At 36.7% G+C, this 19,382-nt stretch overlaps 1 protein-coding gene across 5 annotated transcripts in view; it reads left to right on the top strand.

The window, feature by feature from the left end:
* Positions 1-19,382, top strand: part of PARD3B (par-3 family cell polarity regulator beta) — a 1,041,978-nt gene that overhangs the window by 798,456 nt on the left and 224,140 nt on the right. For all 5 annotated transcript variants that reach the window (XM_082466955.1, XM_082466956.1, XM_082466959.1 and 2 more), the window contains one exon: positions 9,863-9,973. In XM_082466955.1, the coding sequence (XP_082323081.1) occupies positions 9,863-9,973 (111 nt within the window). The remainder of the gene's footprint in view (positions 1-9,862; positions 9,974-19,382) is intronic.

The raw sequence follows: 19,382 nt of genomic DNA on the forward strand, positions 1-19,382 counted from the left end.
AAAATGTTATGCACATAAAAAAAAAGCACATTAAATATTCATTCTAGTGAATTGAGACAGCCTAGAAATTAACCCCCAACAATTCTCCTTATCAAAATTGCGTTTTCTTCTACAGAAGAAGGGAGGAAAAAAGTCCAAAGTTAAGAGCACTTCTACCTTTTAAGAGCAGTTTCAAACTTAGTATCACTTATTAAGAATCAATATAATGACTCTTTTCTATTGTTTAAGGCTCTCTTACCAGCTCTATTGTGCATTAATTATTTTGCTTCTTTTGTATTTGTACAATAAATGCTTGACAAGAAAAACCACCTAATTTAAGATTTTTATGGCACAATGAAAAAGTTTCCCACCCCCAGGAAAAAAAAAAATTCTGTGATGTTCTCACTGTCTTTTTTTCAGGGAAAATTTTATATATTAAAAAGAAGAAGAAGAATGTGAAAAGAAAAAAATAAAAGCCCTAGTTATACTTTATGTGACACGCAGAAGGTTTAGAATATAGAGAACATGAAAAAACATTACATGAGCTATAGAGGGATAAGGCTGTGTGTTCTTCATTTTAAATTCCAGATAAATATGATTTCAGCTTTGATCCTACATGGACTAATTCTTTTGTCACTCCACTAATTAATTCCGTATGCTAGAGAAAAGATGCTAATTTGAGCATCAAAGAAGTGATAATTTTTTTTTTGTTTAATCAGAGTTATAAAGATAAGTTTCACTCCCATTAGACTAGGTCTGGAGCTCAATCATTTTATTCTTGTTTAGTGTAGGTGAATTCCAGAGAAATCGTGCCCTGTTTCTCTTAACTTCTGAAGATGGAGCAGTAACATCCTGGATTCCCTTTAAAATGGTCCTTTGCATAATCACTGGGCCAAACAAACAAATAAAAAAACCCAACCAAACAAACAAAAAAACCAAAAACAAAAGCCAAACCAAACAGACACAAAGGACACAGTCATTTCTTAATACTCTTGTCCTTTTGTTCTTCTTTCCACATAATGAGTTAGGCACCATCATCTGTTCTTTCTGATAATGGGCTTTATACGAAGTACCCGTATGTTAATTTGTGCCATTGGAATAAGTTGTATTTGACATTTTATTGAAGACTCTAAATGAGACCTGTTTCCACAGAGCTTTTAGTTCGCCCTCCCTGGATTTCTTTTCATTGACACGAGTCAATGTTTCCCTTCCCAGGCAGCTTGCTGAAATGCTCCCACCTGCCAGTGAATGGACGGCAGAGATGTTTCCTGTGGGGGAAGATTTCCTTCTGCAGGATGAGACTGTGGTCAGTCTGGAGTAAGCCATGACAGGTTGACCTCGGGAAGGTCACGGGGGCTGGGGAACTGCCTGCAGTTGGTAGAAAAAAAGTGTGGGCACAAAGTGTGACTTGGTCTCAGAACACTCCTTCCTTTACTAGTTTTTGGGTTTCTGGGGCAAAGGAGATAGAGAAAAGGAAGGAAGGAGGATAAAGGGGATGCTATGGGCACCCAGATGAGAAGAAATTATCTGGCTGTTGTCCGAAGTCTGAATTCCCCATGTGGTCTCTTTGGATCAGTATTAGGGTTTTATGCAGGCCACCGGTTGCACTCAGGCAGCCTTCAGAGACACTTAAAAATCCACTTAAAAGTAATAAAAATAAAAAGGAAGAAGCCACATATTCTGCTGCTTTGAAATAAGTAAACATTTAATGAAAAGAAAAACCTTTCTAACTATTAAGAAAACATAAAAATGCAAAAAGATCTATTTCTTTAATGCCCCCGTTAAAAATATTTCCCAGAAATCAGAAGCATTTAAGTCTGAATCACCATGGCTCTTGCCTACAATGTCTTAAAGCCAGTGAGCGCGTATGAAAGCAATTATTCAAAGTTCACTGTGCTCCTGAAGAGTATTTCGTCTTCTGGAAAGCAGAGGGATGGAATAACTTAAAACCCAGTGTAGTAGTGACAGTTAATAAGCTTTTTATAGCCCCTGTGTGGATCTGAAAATCATACCTTATTAGTATCTTTATCTTTCTCACTCACTCATTCACGCTTGTTTTCATTTAACTTTAATTTCTGGCCTCTTTGTCATATTTTTTTCCTTTTTTTCCTAACAAAATGCTGCTTTAATAATCTCAGAGTCGAGTTTTCACTCACTACAGAAATGTTCAGCAAAAGTAACTGTGCAGTGGCTCACAAATTCCTTAACTGGTTCTTACAAGTTCATCTTCCAGAGGCCCTTTTTGCTTGTTTGTTTATTTTTAGGAAGAGAGGTTATTGGTGATGTGCATTTTGCTTTACTTTCTGGACCTTCTAGAATTATTTTTAATGTGCTTGGTGTTTTCAAATCCATTGTGTTTCCTAGCGCCTCAGTCTGGGAAAGCAAATTAGTTCAAGGATTCCCAGCAGCTGAATTGAGCCAGAGAGCTGCTTAAGACTCTACCCAGCAGATGTTTTATCCACTTAGGAGAAATCCTAGAATGTTACAGGACCTCCCTGCTTTTCAATCCTAAAAACAAACATCAACACATCTGAGATCTGAAGATTCCTTGCTTTGGAATGAAGGGGAGTCATGACCACCAATTTAGGAATCACATCCTGGGAATGAGGAAAGTAGCTATTTAAGGGGAGGGGGGTGGGAAGGTTGACCTCAAAGGAAGTAGTAGATAAAGATATCAGTGGGGTTACACATGTTTGTTGTTTTCATATAGCTGGTCTTCATCTTGGAAACATATAAACACACCCAAAATAAGTGTCTAAACAGTATGCCAGAAATTAAAATTTTACTTGGAAATCTTATTTTTAGGGTTTCAACTCCTTGATCCAGTTAGCGTTAACAAGAAAGATTTTTAAAACTGAGTGTTCTTTCAGTTACTGAAGCATGAAACCACTCAGTTTCTGCTTGCCAACACCTTCTATAAAGCAAGTCCCTACCTCCTTTTGCAAGCCATGAGGTGGACCTACAGAGTTTAGAATACCACCCTCTGCTGGGGAAAGCCTACTGAGTTTTAGAGCATTCCACCTCCCTCCTGAAAAGTCACAGGCATTAACCATGGCAGTAATGCATACCGTGGAAGGCTGAAAGTAAAATGAGAATATTTTTTCTTTCTTCGTCAAGATTGATGTACAACAGACACAAATCTGTACATTCTTCTATCAATATTAACATAAAAGTAGGCAACGCCCTTAGGTACCAAAAACAGGGAGGGGGGGAGGGGAAGAAAACTCTGTGGTGAATTTTCACTGGATTTTTATCAGATTCATTAACTCTTAGGTATGATGGGAACCATCTGAGGTAAACAAGTAAAGACATTTGTGACATACATTTTAGAAGCAATAGCTGAAGTGCACAAAACCATATGAGATTGCAATACACTGAAGTTAATTTTGTCAGCATGTGCATATGCTGATTCAGAACCCAATTTGGAATATATCAGACAACAGAAACCTTTTATGGGTGAATTTCAGAATAAACTATGGAAACGTAGTCAAAGGTCTATGAACTTCTCTGCCCCCATATTTTGCTTGAGCTCTTTCAAGCTGTATAATTTATACAATGATAAGACAATATCATGTGTAGTTTAAAAGTGAACTAGTTACAGGGAGAATAAAGCATTATCCAAGTCCAAAAAATATTATGATTGTGAGGTTTGTGCATTTTCACATCTGACTTCATTCCATAGATTTCTATGTTTAATATTATTGATAAGTGGGTCTTGTAGCCTTTTCCAAATGCATCAATGACACCCAAAGATATTTCCTAATTGTAGAAGGAGAAATACATTATGTTTCAAATTTTCAGCTCTCCTTGGATTCATAGCTCACCACTAATTCAGAATAAGAGTGTCTTGAACTTTTCCTTGCCTGACTTTTTTAGTCCTCCTAAGCCATTGCTCAGGATTGCTTTCAGACAGTCTGTGCTAAGTGGAAGAGTAATTGCTAATAATTACATAAACTGCCCAATGGGATCAAGGAGGAAAATTGTAGACAGATACTACTTAGCAGAATTAAGAAGTGAATTAAATGAGAGACTAGATGTGGAAAAAGCTAGAGATAGAGCTACATATTTTCAATTTGAATTGTTTGTCAGGGTGCCTGGGAATCTGGGAAGGACTTGAAAGTCATCATTACCTAGAAAGTTCAAGGAAAGAAATAGAAACAAGAAAATATTTGCTGAGAAATTAGGGAATAAATACTAAGAATTATATTAATATCTTTCTTGTATAGAAAACAATAGGATGCTAGAGCCCTGTTTAATTAATTGGATTGAAGAGTTAGAGATCTTCCTAACAATTGATGTTATTAATGGTTACATTCCATGTGCCTAACCCATATGATATGTAGTGGCTGCTCAGTAAATGACGGAATGAATGAATCAATGTACCATGATTAAATTCTACTTCCCCAGATAGCTGTTTAGGGCTCCCCTACATAGGCAAAATAGCAACACAGGTGAGGTCTGTTTCTGGTATTTTTCTATAACCCTTTCTGAGGTTCTTTTCCACCTTGGATATTCTATTTACTTTGATTTATTCATTTATAATGAGATTACCAAGAAATCTCATTTTATGGATAGGAATCATTTCTCTTATACATGCGGCCTCATATTAACTGATAAATTAATTACCCAGGAACTCCTCCACTTCCCCTTTATCAGTTCTATAAACAAACTAGTTTCCTCTCCTAGCTGTTTTATCCTTGTTCTCCCTTTTCCATCTGGATTTCCCGAAGGCACACTAAAATAACCGTGCTTAGGAGTGAACTTTTGATACCTCTCCATTGACCCATCACATCCAAATCACTGTCTTCTCTTCTCAACAGCCACGGATCACCCAAGCCGCCATCACCTTTCACCCACACTCCTGTAGCCCTCCCCAGCCAGTTTCCTGCTTTTATGTGCTACTTTTTTACTTTAGCAGCCAGGATGGTCCTATGAAGTATACATCACATTGTATCACTTCTGCTTAAAATGACTTGGTTTCTCCACTACCAAGTCTTTAAATCTACCAGTTTCCTTACTAGCTTCTCTGTTCCTTGAATCACTAAGAAATGACCTATTGTTATCCTTAGACTAAACTCTAAGTATCTCTCGGATCTATACTCCATGGACCTTACCCTTCTTTCCATCGGAATCCTGTGCAAGGATCCCCTCTGCTCTCCTCGCTTCAGATACTGGCCTTCCTTCACTGCTTGGGATTCACCAGTCACCAGGCACTTCATGCCCTCTGCATGTCCTCTTTCCTTCACCCACAAGGCTTATCTTCCACCTTTGCTTGTCTGGAATCTCTCACCCTTATCCTCTCAGTTTAAATGTCATTTTCTTCATTAAAGACTCCCCAACCAATCAATTTCCTGTTATCGTCTCTCCTGACTCCCTACATAGCACTTTTCACAACTTACAATTACATAGTCACACTTGTTTGGTGACTGTCTCTGTTAGAATGTAACTTTTATGAAGGTAGGGTCTGGTTTTGTATCCCAATACAATATCAACCTACATCCAGTACTTATGGCAATGTCTGACACAGAATAGATGCCTCATAAATATTTTTTAAAACAAATGCATGAATGAAAGAAGAAAGAAGAAAGCAAGCAAGCAAGCCAGTCTTCCATGAAGCTGTTTCATATAACCTCTCTGTAAAAAGGAACAGGGAGGAGATATGGGGATATATGTATACGTATAGCTGATTCACTTTGTTATACAGCAGCAAGTAACACACCATAAAGCAATTATAGTCCAATAAAGATGTTAAAAAATAAATAAATAAATAAAAATAAAGTGCTCTGGTAAAAAAAAAAAAAAGGAACAGGGACAGGTGTTTTAAGCAAACTTATAATTCATGAAAATCTAAATTTACATAAAGAGTATGTTGAAAGGTGATTTTTCCACTTTACAGAAAGATCCATCATAAGATTCTTTAAACAGGCTTCCCAGGTACATGGAAAGTACGATTTCATTGATTAAAACCATATGTTTGCACAGAATTCTTCAGGAAAATATCTTTTATATAAAGCAAGGTTGACCTATAAGCAATTTCCTTAAGGCATCTAGCCCAGAATGGCCAACTCTCAAATTTCCTAGGTAATAGATAATGGGAGGCCTGGAATGCAGTGGTTATTTGAAACCCTAGAATGCAAAGCAGTAATTTCAACCATTTAAGTCTGCATGACTTTTCTCACAAAAATAGCTAATGGGGAGATGAATCAATGTATTTGAATCTCCCCAACTCCTCTCTCTCTATGTCAGTGAAAGTAAGAATGGCTGTGAAATGACTCCCAAAGAGGCTGCCATGAAAGGAGAACACAGGCTTGTAAAATTCACTAGATTGATGCTTTCTCCCAACTCCCCCCACCACCACTACCACCACTGATAATTAAGTTGTCTCATTGCAAAACTGGAAAAAGAATTTAGTGTGTTAATAAATAAAAGGCAATTAACTTCTCTGAGTTTCAATTTCCTCATCTTAACAATGTGGGAGACCTTTTGAAGATTATTGTCTTCTAATTCTATTCTTGAACCTACCCAAACTTTACAAAATAAGGTAATTGGTGGCTGCTCTCTGTCTAATGAAATAAATTTCACAGCTATTTCTGCCCTTCTTACTGGAAACTTTAATAAATGATCATGAACTTTAAATCAAAACATAATATTTATGGAATTGGTTGAATGGACTATTATTGATGCTTCTTGCTTAGAAGAAAATGCTTGGCAGAATTTACTTACAACTAACCTTTTCTTTATCAAACATATCCCACTCTAATGGAAGAATAGTAAGCTATTCTCAAACTGCAGTACAAGTGAAATATTTTAGCTGCAGGAAGGAAAAAACAATACGTTGGTTGTGGTAATAAAGATCAAGGTCGACTAGGGTATAGGTTAGTTTTACCCTTCAAAAATCAGACTACTTTCATTCAGAAAATCTAAAACCTCCAAATTTACAAGAAAATATTTGAGACATGGAGAAAAAACAAGCCTAAAATCTGTAGAGATCATGGCAACACTTCTGCCTTCATCAGCTTCCTGAGGCACTATTTTACCCTCACTCCCCACAATTTTGATTTTTTTTTTTGCTTCAGTATTATTATATTTAGTGACATTTTGAGGGAAAATTATTTTTCTAAGTGATGTACTAAAGTATTAACTTCTCACATAAAGGAATTTAGAGTAATAATGTTGATCCCTAAGACTCTTCTGCATGGGTCTGAAAAGCTAAAGAATGTATTCATGGAAACACATTATTTAGATATCTCCTGCTTTGTAGGTTAAAGAGAGATCTTGAATATATTAACAAATCTGAATTATTTGCAAGTAAATGTTCTCATATTTTGTCTGTATTTTTCTCTCTTTCCTATTTACTTCTGTGAATGGGATCAGTTCATTTCTTCAGTGAGAAAAAGGAATAGATTCAGAAAAGGAGGCAGGAAAAAGGAAGAAAACAAACAAAAAGAAAGGCTAGGGATGATGGAGTTAAAGCTGATGGTTGATCAACCGAGATCGCCAAACTAGACTGGATACAGCAAAAGGACTGAAGTAGGTGCAGAGGCAGGTGGAGAGATGGCAATGGGGAGAGAGGAAGTTCATGAAAGAGACTTTGCTGATTGAAATTATAATGGAAAAATATGCAGAAGAGTCAAGGCTGGGAGAGGCTTCTGAGGAAAGCAGGATGCACTCTGTACTTGGCTAACACCAAGACTATGGATGTTAGCAGTGCCATCTTCCATGTGTGATACTCAGAGCTGCCTCTTGACCAATAACCTCCACTTTGGGTTGAAACGCAATCCAGAAAGAGACAAATATATACCCATTTTTGTGAAATTCTGATGAAGACAGGAATTTCTTACAAGTTTATAATTCAGGTCCTCGTGTGAGGAGATTCTGAGTCACTGTGTGTTGGGAGGCTAGGGGAGAGGGATGGGAGCAGGGGAAGGGGGCAGTCAACAGCACATGTGTAATTTGAAAAGTGTCCTCAGGTTGGATAGATGGAAGGATGGATGGATACATAGATACATACATAGAATCACAGTTAGGATGAGTAAGCTAAAGGTATAAACACACACACACACTTAGTTAAATTTGTAGCTATCTAATAAGAAACAAGGGACACATGGGATTTCCTTAGATTTAAGGAGCGTCTTTACCTTAACTGAAGACTATGCATGATTGAGTGACTTTTATCCCTGGTTATCAGCAGAGCATCAGTCATTTTATTTTTTCATGTATGTTAATACCAAGACTATGGGAGATTGCTTCCAAAGAAAATATCTATTGGTAAAAATGCCTATCATTTATGAATATTTTCTACCAATAATTAATTGCTTTTTATTTCATTTCAAATGTGCAGTTTCATTTTCCCAAACGTGCTAAGGAAACACAATGTTCTTTTAAAGTATCATAGTTGCAGGGAACCCTAGTGTACTATTGTTTGGAATGCAAATTGGTACAACCACTATGGAAAACAATGTGGAGGTTCCTCAAAAAATTAAAACTAGAACTATCATATAATGCAGCAATCCCACTTTTAGGTGTATATCCCAAGGAGTTGAAATTAGGATCTCGCAGAGATATCTGTACTTCTGAGTTCATTGCAACATTATTCATGATAGCCAAGATATGGAAACAATCTGAGTGTCCATCAAGATGAATGGATAAAGAAGATGTGGTATATGTGTACAATGGAATATTATTCAGCCATGAAAAAGATGGAATTGTGCCATTTGTGACAATTTGGATGAATCTTGAGGGCATTATGCTAAGTGAAATAAGTCAGACAGAGAAAGACAAATAACTGTACGATGTCACTTATATGTGGAATCTAAAAAAGACAAACTCAGAGAAATAAGTAAAGTGGTGGTTATCAGGGGTTGGGAGGTAGGGAAATGGGAAATGTTGGTCAAAGGGTACAGACTTCCAGGTATAAGATTAATAAGTTTGTGAATCTAATGTACAGCATGATGGTTATAGCTAATAATACTGTATCATGCACTTGAATGTTGCTTAGAGTTGATCTTAAATGTTCTCACCACAAAAAAGAAATGGTAACTTCATGACAGGATGGAGGTGGTAGCTAATACTATGGTGGTGATTCTTTTCTAATTTATAAATGTATCAAATCAATACATTCTACACCTTAAATTTACACAGTGTTCATGTGCCAATTATATCTCATTAAAGCCGGAGGAAAAAAATAAAATCACCACTGTGCCCAGTTAACTACACTTATGCCAAGCACCGAGGAGGGCTCTTAGCACACTGACCCTGGGCTGATTTGGGAAGCCTGCGGCTACATGGGAGAGTGAATGTGGCCTGAAGGAAAATGTGCAGTGTAGGAGGTGACCCACGTTCTAATCCCAGTCCTGCCCTGAACTTGTTGGGTGGTCTTGGTCAAGGCCCAGGGGCTCTCAGAGCTTTTGATTCTTCATTTTCAGATGAGAATATTGAACTAGGTGTTCGGTGAAGTCCCTTGCAGCACTGTCACTATGTAATCCCATGAGTTTAATCTTCAATGTCAATGCCACCTGGAGCTCTGGAGGCCTATTTAGGAGGTCGGTCAGTGTTTAGCTATATGGGAACAACAACCTTTCAGTTCTTTAATCTCTACTGAATTAATGGTTTGAAATGTTTAGTCTTTAATCACATGATTTTGTGCAGACTGCACAGTCAATAGAAGGAAGGAAAGAAGGAAGAGAGGAAAAGGAGGGGACTTCAGTAACTGTATTATTTTTCTGACCTCAGCATCTTATTTTAATTCCATTTTATGTGAAATGATCTTGTACTGCTTAGAATAAAGAATTACCGTTTAATGAATTCATCTCATAAATATCTTCAATTAACCACGAAAAGAGCATAATTATCATTAACAATCATCTTCTCCATGTTTCACTAGATTTGGAAAGAAGAAAGATGATAAGGGCGGAAAGGCTGAGCAGAAAGGTCCTCTGAAGCATGGTGGCCTGAGAGAAGAGGAGCTGGAAAAAATGAAAGAAGAACGTGAGCGGTGAGTAGAAATGCTGGGCCTCTTATTTTATTTTCATGTATGGTCCGTGTTAACGTGGTTATATCATCAGTCAACTGGAGAAATCTTTTTTTAAGAAGCATAAAGGTTGACTGATACAAAAGGAGAGATACCTGATATAAATGGAATCTGCTTTTTAGGGAATTTTTATTATATTTTGAGAAGAAACTAACTTCATGTTTTTATTATATCGGTACTTATAATTCCATGATGTGCTACCCCCAGTTTTGACTATATCAATGCATATGTTCCCTATGGTTTAAATAAGGAGTTTTTTGTTTTTTGTTTTTTTTTTAATAAAAAGGTCATCTGGATATTGATGTTTAGAGCTATCAAATTTCCATAGTCTGTTCCTAATTTTTGTCAAGCTGTTGTATACCTTCTTAATTTTATTCTGCTAAGCCCATTTGGGTACTGTAATTTGAGAAGTACATGCCCTTCATTTTTAAAAAGCCAGTGCCTTTTATTAGGCCATCAGCAAGTTGCAAAGTATGTTGCCCATCTGTTAAAGGGCCGGTTTCATTTACTGAAATAATGACAGTTTGCAAGGGCTGAATTCTTCTATTTGAGGAACTTAATGTTCCATTAGGACAAGAGGTCCTTCACATATCTTTGATGTTAACTCTGGCATTTATCCCAAGTAGATGTATAAATGTCTGATTTTGAAACATGTAAGTGAATATTCATATTTCTCCTGAAAATTCTTTGCCTTCACAACCAAATGAAGCCTGGAGAAAGACTGAGATTATTACATAATTTTAAGTATTTGATGCTGACTTAATCATGTTTGAAGTCAGATTTGTGCAAATTTTTCCTTGCTTATTAGTAATAATAGTTCTTGTCGTTTGTAAAAAGTCAGTTCTTGTACTTATTTTAATACTCTAGCGTGTGTGCTAAGAAAATCATACTTCTTATTCATTGTGTTTTCTGGCACAGAGCAGGCTAAGAGTATCTAACTGTTAACCTTTGATCCCTATCTTGTGGTCTATTCCCATTGAGAAGGCTGACTTTATCAATAGCAAGAAAAAAACCCTGTTCAGACCTTTCTTGTTTTTGAGAGGTTGATAAGCTCAGTTCCAGGGTCAGTGGAGCAGAAAAAAAGAAATCAAGTGCTTTCCATTGTTGTTGACTATTCACCTGTCAGAGTTGCCCCAAAGAGAAGAAAGATGAATTCTCCATCATAGCCCAAGATTCAGTAATCCTGTAATGTAAAATGTAATTCAGGCTAAGATTTTAATGCATCTATTGGCAAAGACATCTGTGCGGTGAGACCATGCCATAGGTCTTTACTGCTCCCCTGACTTCACTTTCTGAGGTACCACATTCTTGCCTCATCTTCAGGAAACTGAGCTATTTGCTAGAATGCAGACTTCACATTTTTTGCAGCTCAATACTTGCTTGGGGTTGGGGGGTTTCCTCTTAGTAACTAGGGAACTCTGTGCCAGCTAGAAAATTGATAACTCATAAAATAAGGTGGGTTGTCTTTAAGCAAGAGTTCATTTTCTTTCTGGTTTTGCCTTTAGGAAACAGGTGCCTGAGGAGTTTTGTTCTTAAAAGCAGGACTGTAAATTCACCTCAGCTGGTTATATGGGCTTCAGGTCCAATTTTCTTAAAATATGTTTGGTCAAAATATTGAAAGAACTATACTATTAGCCTCCACTTAGGCCACTTCCTGCACATGAACACATAAAACACATCTGATGTGGGTTTCCTAGAGACAACATTGTCTCAATCGTGTACAAGGGGAAAAAGTGGGAGAAGTTGATGTTATGGTTGGGTGCTATAGAATTAATGGCCAAGGGTATTTCAGCAGCTCAGGGACTGAAGACCATAGAGGGTGGAATGAAGGCTGAACATTTGGCATCGCTCCCAACCCTGCAGTCCCATTTCTTGGCTCTCCATCATCCATTGGAAACAATTCACAACTCTTAAAGAACTCAGCAAATGTATCACTCTTCATGGCCTGGCCACAGGAAAAAAAAATAGAATAAAATAGGAAATAGTGTATACAAGTTCACAAAGTTGTCTTTTGTTCTAATACATTTAGAATTTGTTACCTAAAGATGATTCAAGCCATCCAATTGCTTACTTGCTTCATCCTAGTTGTCATAGATATAATAGTTTTTCATTAACATATTCCTTTTTCAAAGAGTTTAAAGCACTTAAATATAATATATACTGTATATCACTGAAGCCGGCCTGCACCAGTTAATGAAAGATGATTATTAAGCTTTCAAGAATTCTGTGAGCTGGTTGCTAAACCGTTGGTAGCTTGAAATTGGTCATGGTGGGAGTATTTACACCACAGAAACTGGCAGATGATGGTAAATTGGGTTTGTTTTTTTTAAAGAGCCAGCTCACTAACATACCGCTGAGGGTCCATACCAATTCTATTTAGTGTATAACCAGGAAGAAGTTATCAAAAATAGAGGCAAAAGAAAAAAATACTCATCCAAATCAAAACACATGACTTCTTATAGATAGCTGTGTTTCTCAATATGGCCCATGGGCCACCTGCATCAGAATGAATGACTTGGGGAGCTTGTTCAAAAGTGAAAATTCCTGAGTCCCACACCGGACTTGCAGAATCAGAATCTTGGAAGTTAGAGTTCAGGAATCTGTGCTTAATAGTTACTCCCAAAGGGACTCTTCAGCAGCCTGAGAATCACTCAGTTTGAGGGACAAGATTTAGCTGGAACATTAGATTAAACTCTTCTCATTCTATGAAAAATGATGTACAGATTTTTTTCCTGGGAGGATTGAATAACCCAGTATAAAAACATCGCCATCTTTCTTATATGCCCTCTCTGAAGCATCCTACCTTATTTGCACACTTTTTACAAACAAAAGAGGAACGCTTGCCAGCGCTCACTCACCTAAGGGAATAAGGATCTTTCCCCACCCCATCCCCTCACGGGCACAAAACTTACAAAGACGATAAGTTTATTAAGAAATTTTTGGAAACATAAAAAGTGTAAAAAAGATTATTAACATCATGCATAATTCTACCATAATTCCATAACCACTATTAATATTTTTGTGATATTTTTACTATATTTTTTTTGTTTGAAAACTTGGTATTCGTACTGCATATACTTACTTTTTTCACAGAATTCCCATTATATTGTGAGCATTTCCCCATGTCATTAATGTTTTGAAATTATGTCATTTTGATGACTGCCTAATATTCTGTGAGATCAATATATCATAATTTATTTATCTTCTGTTGTCTTCAAATGTATAGTCTATTTCCATTTTTCACTGTTCCAGATAATACCTTGATGAGCATCCAAATACAAAAGTCCTTATAGATTACCTTTTAAATCATATAATTTGAAGGTTCAGTTTCCTTGTAACTGTTTTACTCGAGTGTTAATCTAACCTCAACTCTAAATTTTAGGGTTATAGCATTCCTCTCATTATTTTTCTTATGATTTCCATATCTTGTTTTAATTTGCCTATGTATCTAACTCCAGATAGGGAATTGTTTTGGTGATATATATGAATCTTTTATTCATAGCTATAGCTATGGAAAGGTCAAAAAAGCCACAACTGGTGGATTGAGTTATTAGATTAGATTGGAGGAATGCGGAGTAAAGAACAGAGATTCTCAGTTCTTCGGGGGGTGGGGGGAGGCATGGAGGATGGAAATTTGCTTCCCAAGGAACATCTAGCTATATCTGGAGACATTTTTGTTTGTCAAAGCTTTGGAGGGGGTTTGGGGAGTGAGTTGCCACCACTGTGTACTGGGTAGAGGCCAGGGATATGGCTACACATCCTACAATGCATAAGACAGTCCCCGTCCTCAAACAGTGAGTTATCCAACTCAAACTCTCGATGATGTGGAGGCTGAAAATCCCTGTTCTAATCTCTGGACTTCACAAAGAGTAGGGGTACTCTCCTGGACATTAGAATTGTATTTTCTTATGATATCCTGTGGCTATTGCAGAGAGATATACCCCAGATCATGTAACCCTAGAAGGATTATTAGCTATTTGAGAAACTGTACCCAAAGATTGCTAATGAATATTCCATCAATATAGGCTTGCAAGAAATAAGTTTTCTTCAAAAATTTATTTTTAACGCTGGCCTGCTAAGCATTGCCATCACTGATGGTGACCATTGATCAGATTTTGAATTCCAAGAAGCTGCAGGGGTTGACAGTGTGTCTGATGACAGAATCATCTGGAACAATGACTGAATCAAACATAAAGGAACTTAATAGGAATAAATGTGAAGTCTTGCTTTTAGGTCCAAAAATGAACTGTACAAGCACAGGATGTGCTTGACTTAATACCAAATATATGAAAAATTTGCCTGATGGTTTTAGTTGAGGGTAAGCTTAGCATGAGTCAACATGGGGATGTGCCTGCCAGAAACTTAATCCAGTCCTAGGCTACAGAAGTTCATGTACAAAAGTGAAGGAAGAAACAATAATTTATATTTTATACTGCTCAGACCACACCTGGAATACCCTAAGCCTGTCTCACACACAGAAAATGGCATCACTAAACCCATGTCTCCTGAAAAATATGGAAGGACCTGGGAATGCATAGCCTGCAGAGTTAAGACTTAGTTGATGTCACATGATTAAAGAACATTATGTAGAAGAGGAATTAGATGTATTTCATAGCATCTATTCGCTTTCCATTCTCTCTCTCTACTTATTCATCCATTCATTTATTTTCTTGAAGATTCTAAAAAAGAATTATTTTAAGAGAGGTAGCCTTCAGCTTGATAGAGGGGAAAACATCCTGACAAATTAGAGTGTCTCGTGCAGTGGTGAGTGTATTGACACTGGAAATGTCTAATAAGAAGCTGATGATGACACTGAGAAAGGATGAGTGCATCAGGAAAGGATTGGACTAGCATCAGTTTCATAAACTTCAGTCACTGATATATTATCTTCATTGGTTTATTTATATCTATATATCTTCAATTAAATAAAAAGTTATATAAATGCAAAACCATGTAAATTAATATAATTAAATTCATCAAGCCACATACCGTCAGAAATCATCTTGTGTGCCATTAATGCTGCATGTGTCCTTAGATGATCGCTGTGGTCTCTCCCAGATCTTAGGGTCTGAGAAATATATAAATATCTGAGTGTAGAAGCATTTACTTTAAACTCCTTAGAGTGGCCTTTCTTAAACTGGCTATGGCATTGATTCATGGTAGCATATGCACTATTCTTATCTGAATGTATAAGCCCAAGTTTCTTGCTCATAATTGCGTGTTAGGATTTTCTTAGTCTCATATTTGATTTCCTGAGCTGATCATGTGTCCCCTCCTGAAACAAGTCAAACAGTCCATGGCAGTGAAGCTCTGTTTTAAATAAACTCATCGTTTTGTTCACGCTCCAGTGAAACTGGCCATAATAAAACATTAGTTCCAAATGCTTATATCCATTGCTAGAAGGATGAATCCAATATCATGTTCAAAGATTATTTCTCCTAGAATTCTTTATCAAGCTAAATTAAATTAGCATTTTCCAGATATTCAGATTATGTAAATTAGTATGGTGAGCTAAAAGCAAGATATGGTCTTAACAAGTCAGTAAACCATATACTTTTATTGCTGTTGTTTAATATTAAGACTTTAAAATTGTAACCTTCTGCAAAGTGAAATAAACCAGATTCTAGGACCTATAAAGTACCTAACAATATGCATGTTGTACTTGTATTGTTAATACCTTCTCAAAAATCAGGTGGAGATTGGTTAAAGATAAATATGTTCCCTTCGTTTATTTAAGATTATTGCACTGAGGGAGAAAATCTCCATTGACCAAAGCCTGTCTTCCATTAAAGTCCCATATTACTGATTCTGAATTAAATTTTACAAAATGAAACTTCTTACTAAAATTGGGGGCGGGGGGAGTTTAATAACATATGAGTTTGCACTCTAAGATCTTCTATTACTCTTGTACCATATCAGAGTTTATTTTGCAAGGGAGCTCATTTGCCGTGTTAATGAAACATTGTTTTTGTAGATCTTCTTAGAATCTTAGGATCAATGAGGAGTTGAGGGGGGAAAGTGGTAACCTCTCTAGCTTCAGCATTGAGAAGTATGAAAACATATGGCTCTTGTTTTCAACAACTGGCCTGAACGGAATGCCTAAGTGAGAGTGAAGCTAAGATTTAGGCAAGTTAATCGGTTTCAGTGTCTGCAGTCAAGGTTCTTAGTTTTCTTTCCTTTAGGAAGCCTTCCAAGAACTGCAGAGGCTTCTCCCTTGCCTTATCAGCTGAGCTGCTTGTGGCCTGTTCCCTTAGTTTAAATCAATACATGTGTTTTTGATATTTGGCAAACCAAGATTTAATTATGCAGCTGCAAGTTCCCCACATAAACGAAATGCATCTCAGAGATATAAAAACATTCAGAAACCATTTAGAGTTTGAGAATACAAGTGGGTGAAAATCTATTCCCAACCTCTCAGCATTTTATTTAATTATGGGAGATTTTTATGTTACTGGAAATTGAAATGAGAACCAGAATAAGGCTAGAGTTGATCCAACATTTGTGCACACTGAAAAATGAAGACGCTGATTGTATTCTAAGAAAGAAAAGGAAAGTATATTCTGAATTAGTATTTTATGTTGTAACCTACATAAGTATTACACCCCTAAATACGTAGAGCAACAAATGAATTGATAGGATTTTGTCATTATTGTATCCTAAAAAGAGTGCATATTTTATTAAAGGAACCAGAAGGTTGACTTCTTTAATTTGCCGAGAGACTCTCTATAATTAATTATTTATTGAACTTAAACTTTGGCACTATTTAAACTGTTGAAAACACCCATGTTTTGGCATGATTACATACAAGTGATTAATTCAGCATGGTTTTAATCCTTTCTCAATATCCCTGTCTTTTGCAGTAGAATTTGCTAGGTCCTGTGGTATGGGCAAAATAAAATGTTGGAATGATTCCCAGCTTTAATAGTCCCAATTTATTATTACCACTGAACCCTGATCAGATCATGGGCTGGATTAGATCCCAGTTTTTCAAAATGCCCCAATTTATGGCTCCCTTAGAATCCCGATAAAAATGAATAAGGCTTTGGTTGGCTAAAAGAGATCCAGTTAATTACTTTTAGATTCTTATTAGATCATCACTGCATGGAAGTTATGAAAAATATTACTAGATTGCGTTTCTCAGGACAAGGTCATGTTCTCATTTTATGCTTACAGAAAGAAGCTATCAGATTTCTGTCTTTGATAGTACTAACCATCTCAGTAAATGAAAAGAGATTTGCCGTATCCTAGTAATTACTATTGATGCTTGTATTAGGGTAAGGGTAGCCTTTTCCCCTAGAATAAGAATTAAAAACAGAGAGAGAGAGAGAGAGAAAAAGAAAGGGTCAGCACGAGCTAGCACAAACACAGGGCATAGTGGCCACACACCCACCACCCCTCTTCCAAGGTGGATCTCTTATTTAGAGAAATGAGGGTGTGAGATACAGGGGGATGCAGGTAGTTTTAATAGCTGTACATTTTTTTTGATCTTCATAACAGCTATCTTCCCAGAAATGCTTGTGGTCACCAGCAAAATTTGGCACATGCCTATATTCCTAGAGACAAGAGATGGGAACACCTACATCCTCATGCCATGCCAGCATTTTTTATGAGCCAAAATCCTTTTATGCAACTTGAGTCAATGTTAGAAGTGCTGTATTAGCAACTACTTGTCAGCCGAGCTGGATTAATACATAAAATGAATCACTTGACTGGCATGCTTTCCAGCAGTCGTTTAGACAAACTTCTAAGATCAAAGTACACCAGCTCTTTAAAAAAGTGTTGTAAAAGGATACTCTTATATTCAAATACCCTAGAGTGACATATTATATTATTGTACTCAATTGTAGTGCTACAATTACATTCTGAAATACATTCTGGAAAGGAATTTACCAAACTACCTACAGTGATCCCACAGAAATGTTCAGAATATCTAATCTGAGAAAAACTTAGAAAGAAGTTCTAAATTCTGTTGATCTGGATATTTGGTTTTAATATACACACACAAAATATATTCAATATAATCACCAAACTTTGGTAATTCACTGGATTTTTTGCCAGTCAGATAACAGATATATTTGGTTCAATGGAGGTTACGGACGGCAGAGGCAGAATTTGAGAACAGTTTCTGTGAAAGCTTTGGGTGGCTGTTACTAGGTAGAAGGACTTTGGTGACTAGAACTTAGAAATGAGAGTCCAATACCCATTTTATCAATTGTTTTCATACCTTTGGATAAACAACTTTTGAGGATGTATCCCTCTTTTTATTACCATGAAATGAAATGGCAATAATAATTCTTTAAGGCCTAACATTTTGTTTGGATAAAATGCTTTTAAACTAAGTTCCTTCAAAGATGAAAATTTCAGTAAATAAAAGTTAAGAGAATCCAAAATATTTACTGTGGACTAGTTTGGAGCTGGTCAGTGTACAAATAAACTTAATTTGCTGAAAGTGCTCTAAAAATGTGGACAAATCAAACTTCTATAAATCAAATAATATTTTCTAGAATTTCTAAAGTATCTCATCTTCACTTCTTATTTGGACATATGCTATGTTGTATCCTGCTTTAGGAAACTTCCATGACTCTACACCCACTCAGGAGGCCAAGATTAGTTACTGTTCCTAGAGGTTGGCAAAATCTGCAAGTTGAAAGGATACTCAACCTGTTGTCTTCCAGGTCTGCTTTGTTTTCCCCTCATATTCTTTATATAGAAATTCTAACCTAGACATGTGATTTATAAACACCAAACTTTGAATATGCTTTTTCCAAATTGCCTTGGCAGTTTTTTATAGTAGTGCTTTTCAACTGGGAGTGGTTTTCCCCCCAAAGGACATTTGACAATGTCTAAAGACATTTTTAGTTGTCACATGAAGGGGGAGGTGCTCCTGGAACCTAGTAGGTAGAGAGCAAGGATGTTTCTCACCATCCTATAATGCAGAGGACAACCCCCTACAAGAAAGAATTACCCAGCCCAAAATGTCAGTTGACAAATGCCAAGGTTGACAAACCCTGTTTTGGATAAATAGATAATTAGATTAAATAGATATAGGTATAGATATAGATAGAAATATGCTATGGATATTCAGTACATCTGCGATTGGGCCCAAGGATACATATTTTAAAACTATTTCCCGGGTGTTGCTTATAGCTATGTTTAGGGCCAACTGGCCTGGGTGGTGGCCCAGGGGGAGGCATGTGGCCAAGCAGAAAGATTGCAAAACCCAGGAGTAGGTCAGACCCGTATTAAAGACTTGACTCTGCATGAGCATGCCGTCAAGCTACTAAACTGCCTCAGACCTCTGTGTTCTCATCTGTTAAATGAGAAGTCTGGCTTTCAGACTTTTGTGAAAAGTTTTATTTATGAAACAAGCACC

The sequence above is a fragment of the Balaenoptera physalus genome (genome assembly GCF_965194825.1).
Source record: "Balaenoptera physalus genome assembly, chromosome: 6".
Lineage (NCBI taxonomy): Eukaryota > Metazoa > Chordata > Mammalia > Artiodactyla > Balaenopteridae > Balaenoptera > Balaenoptera physalus.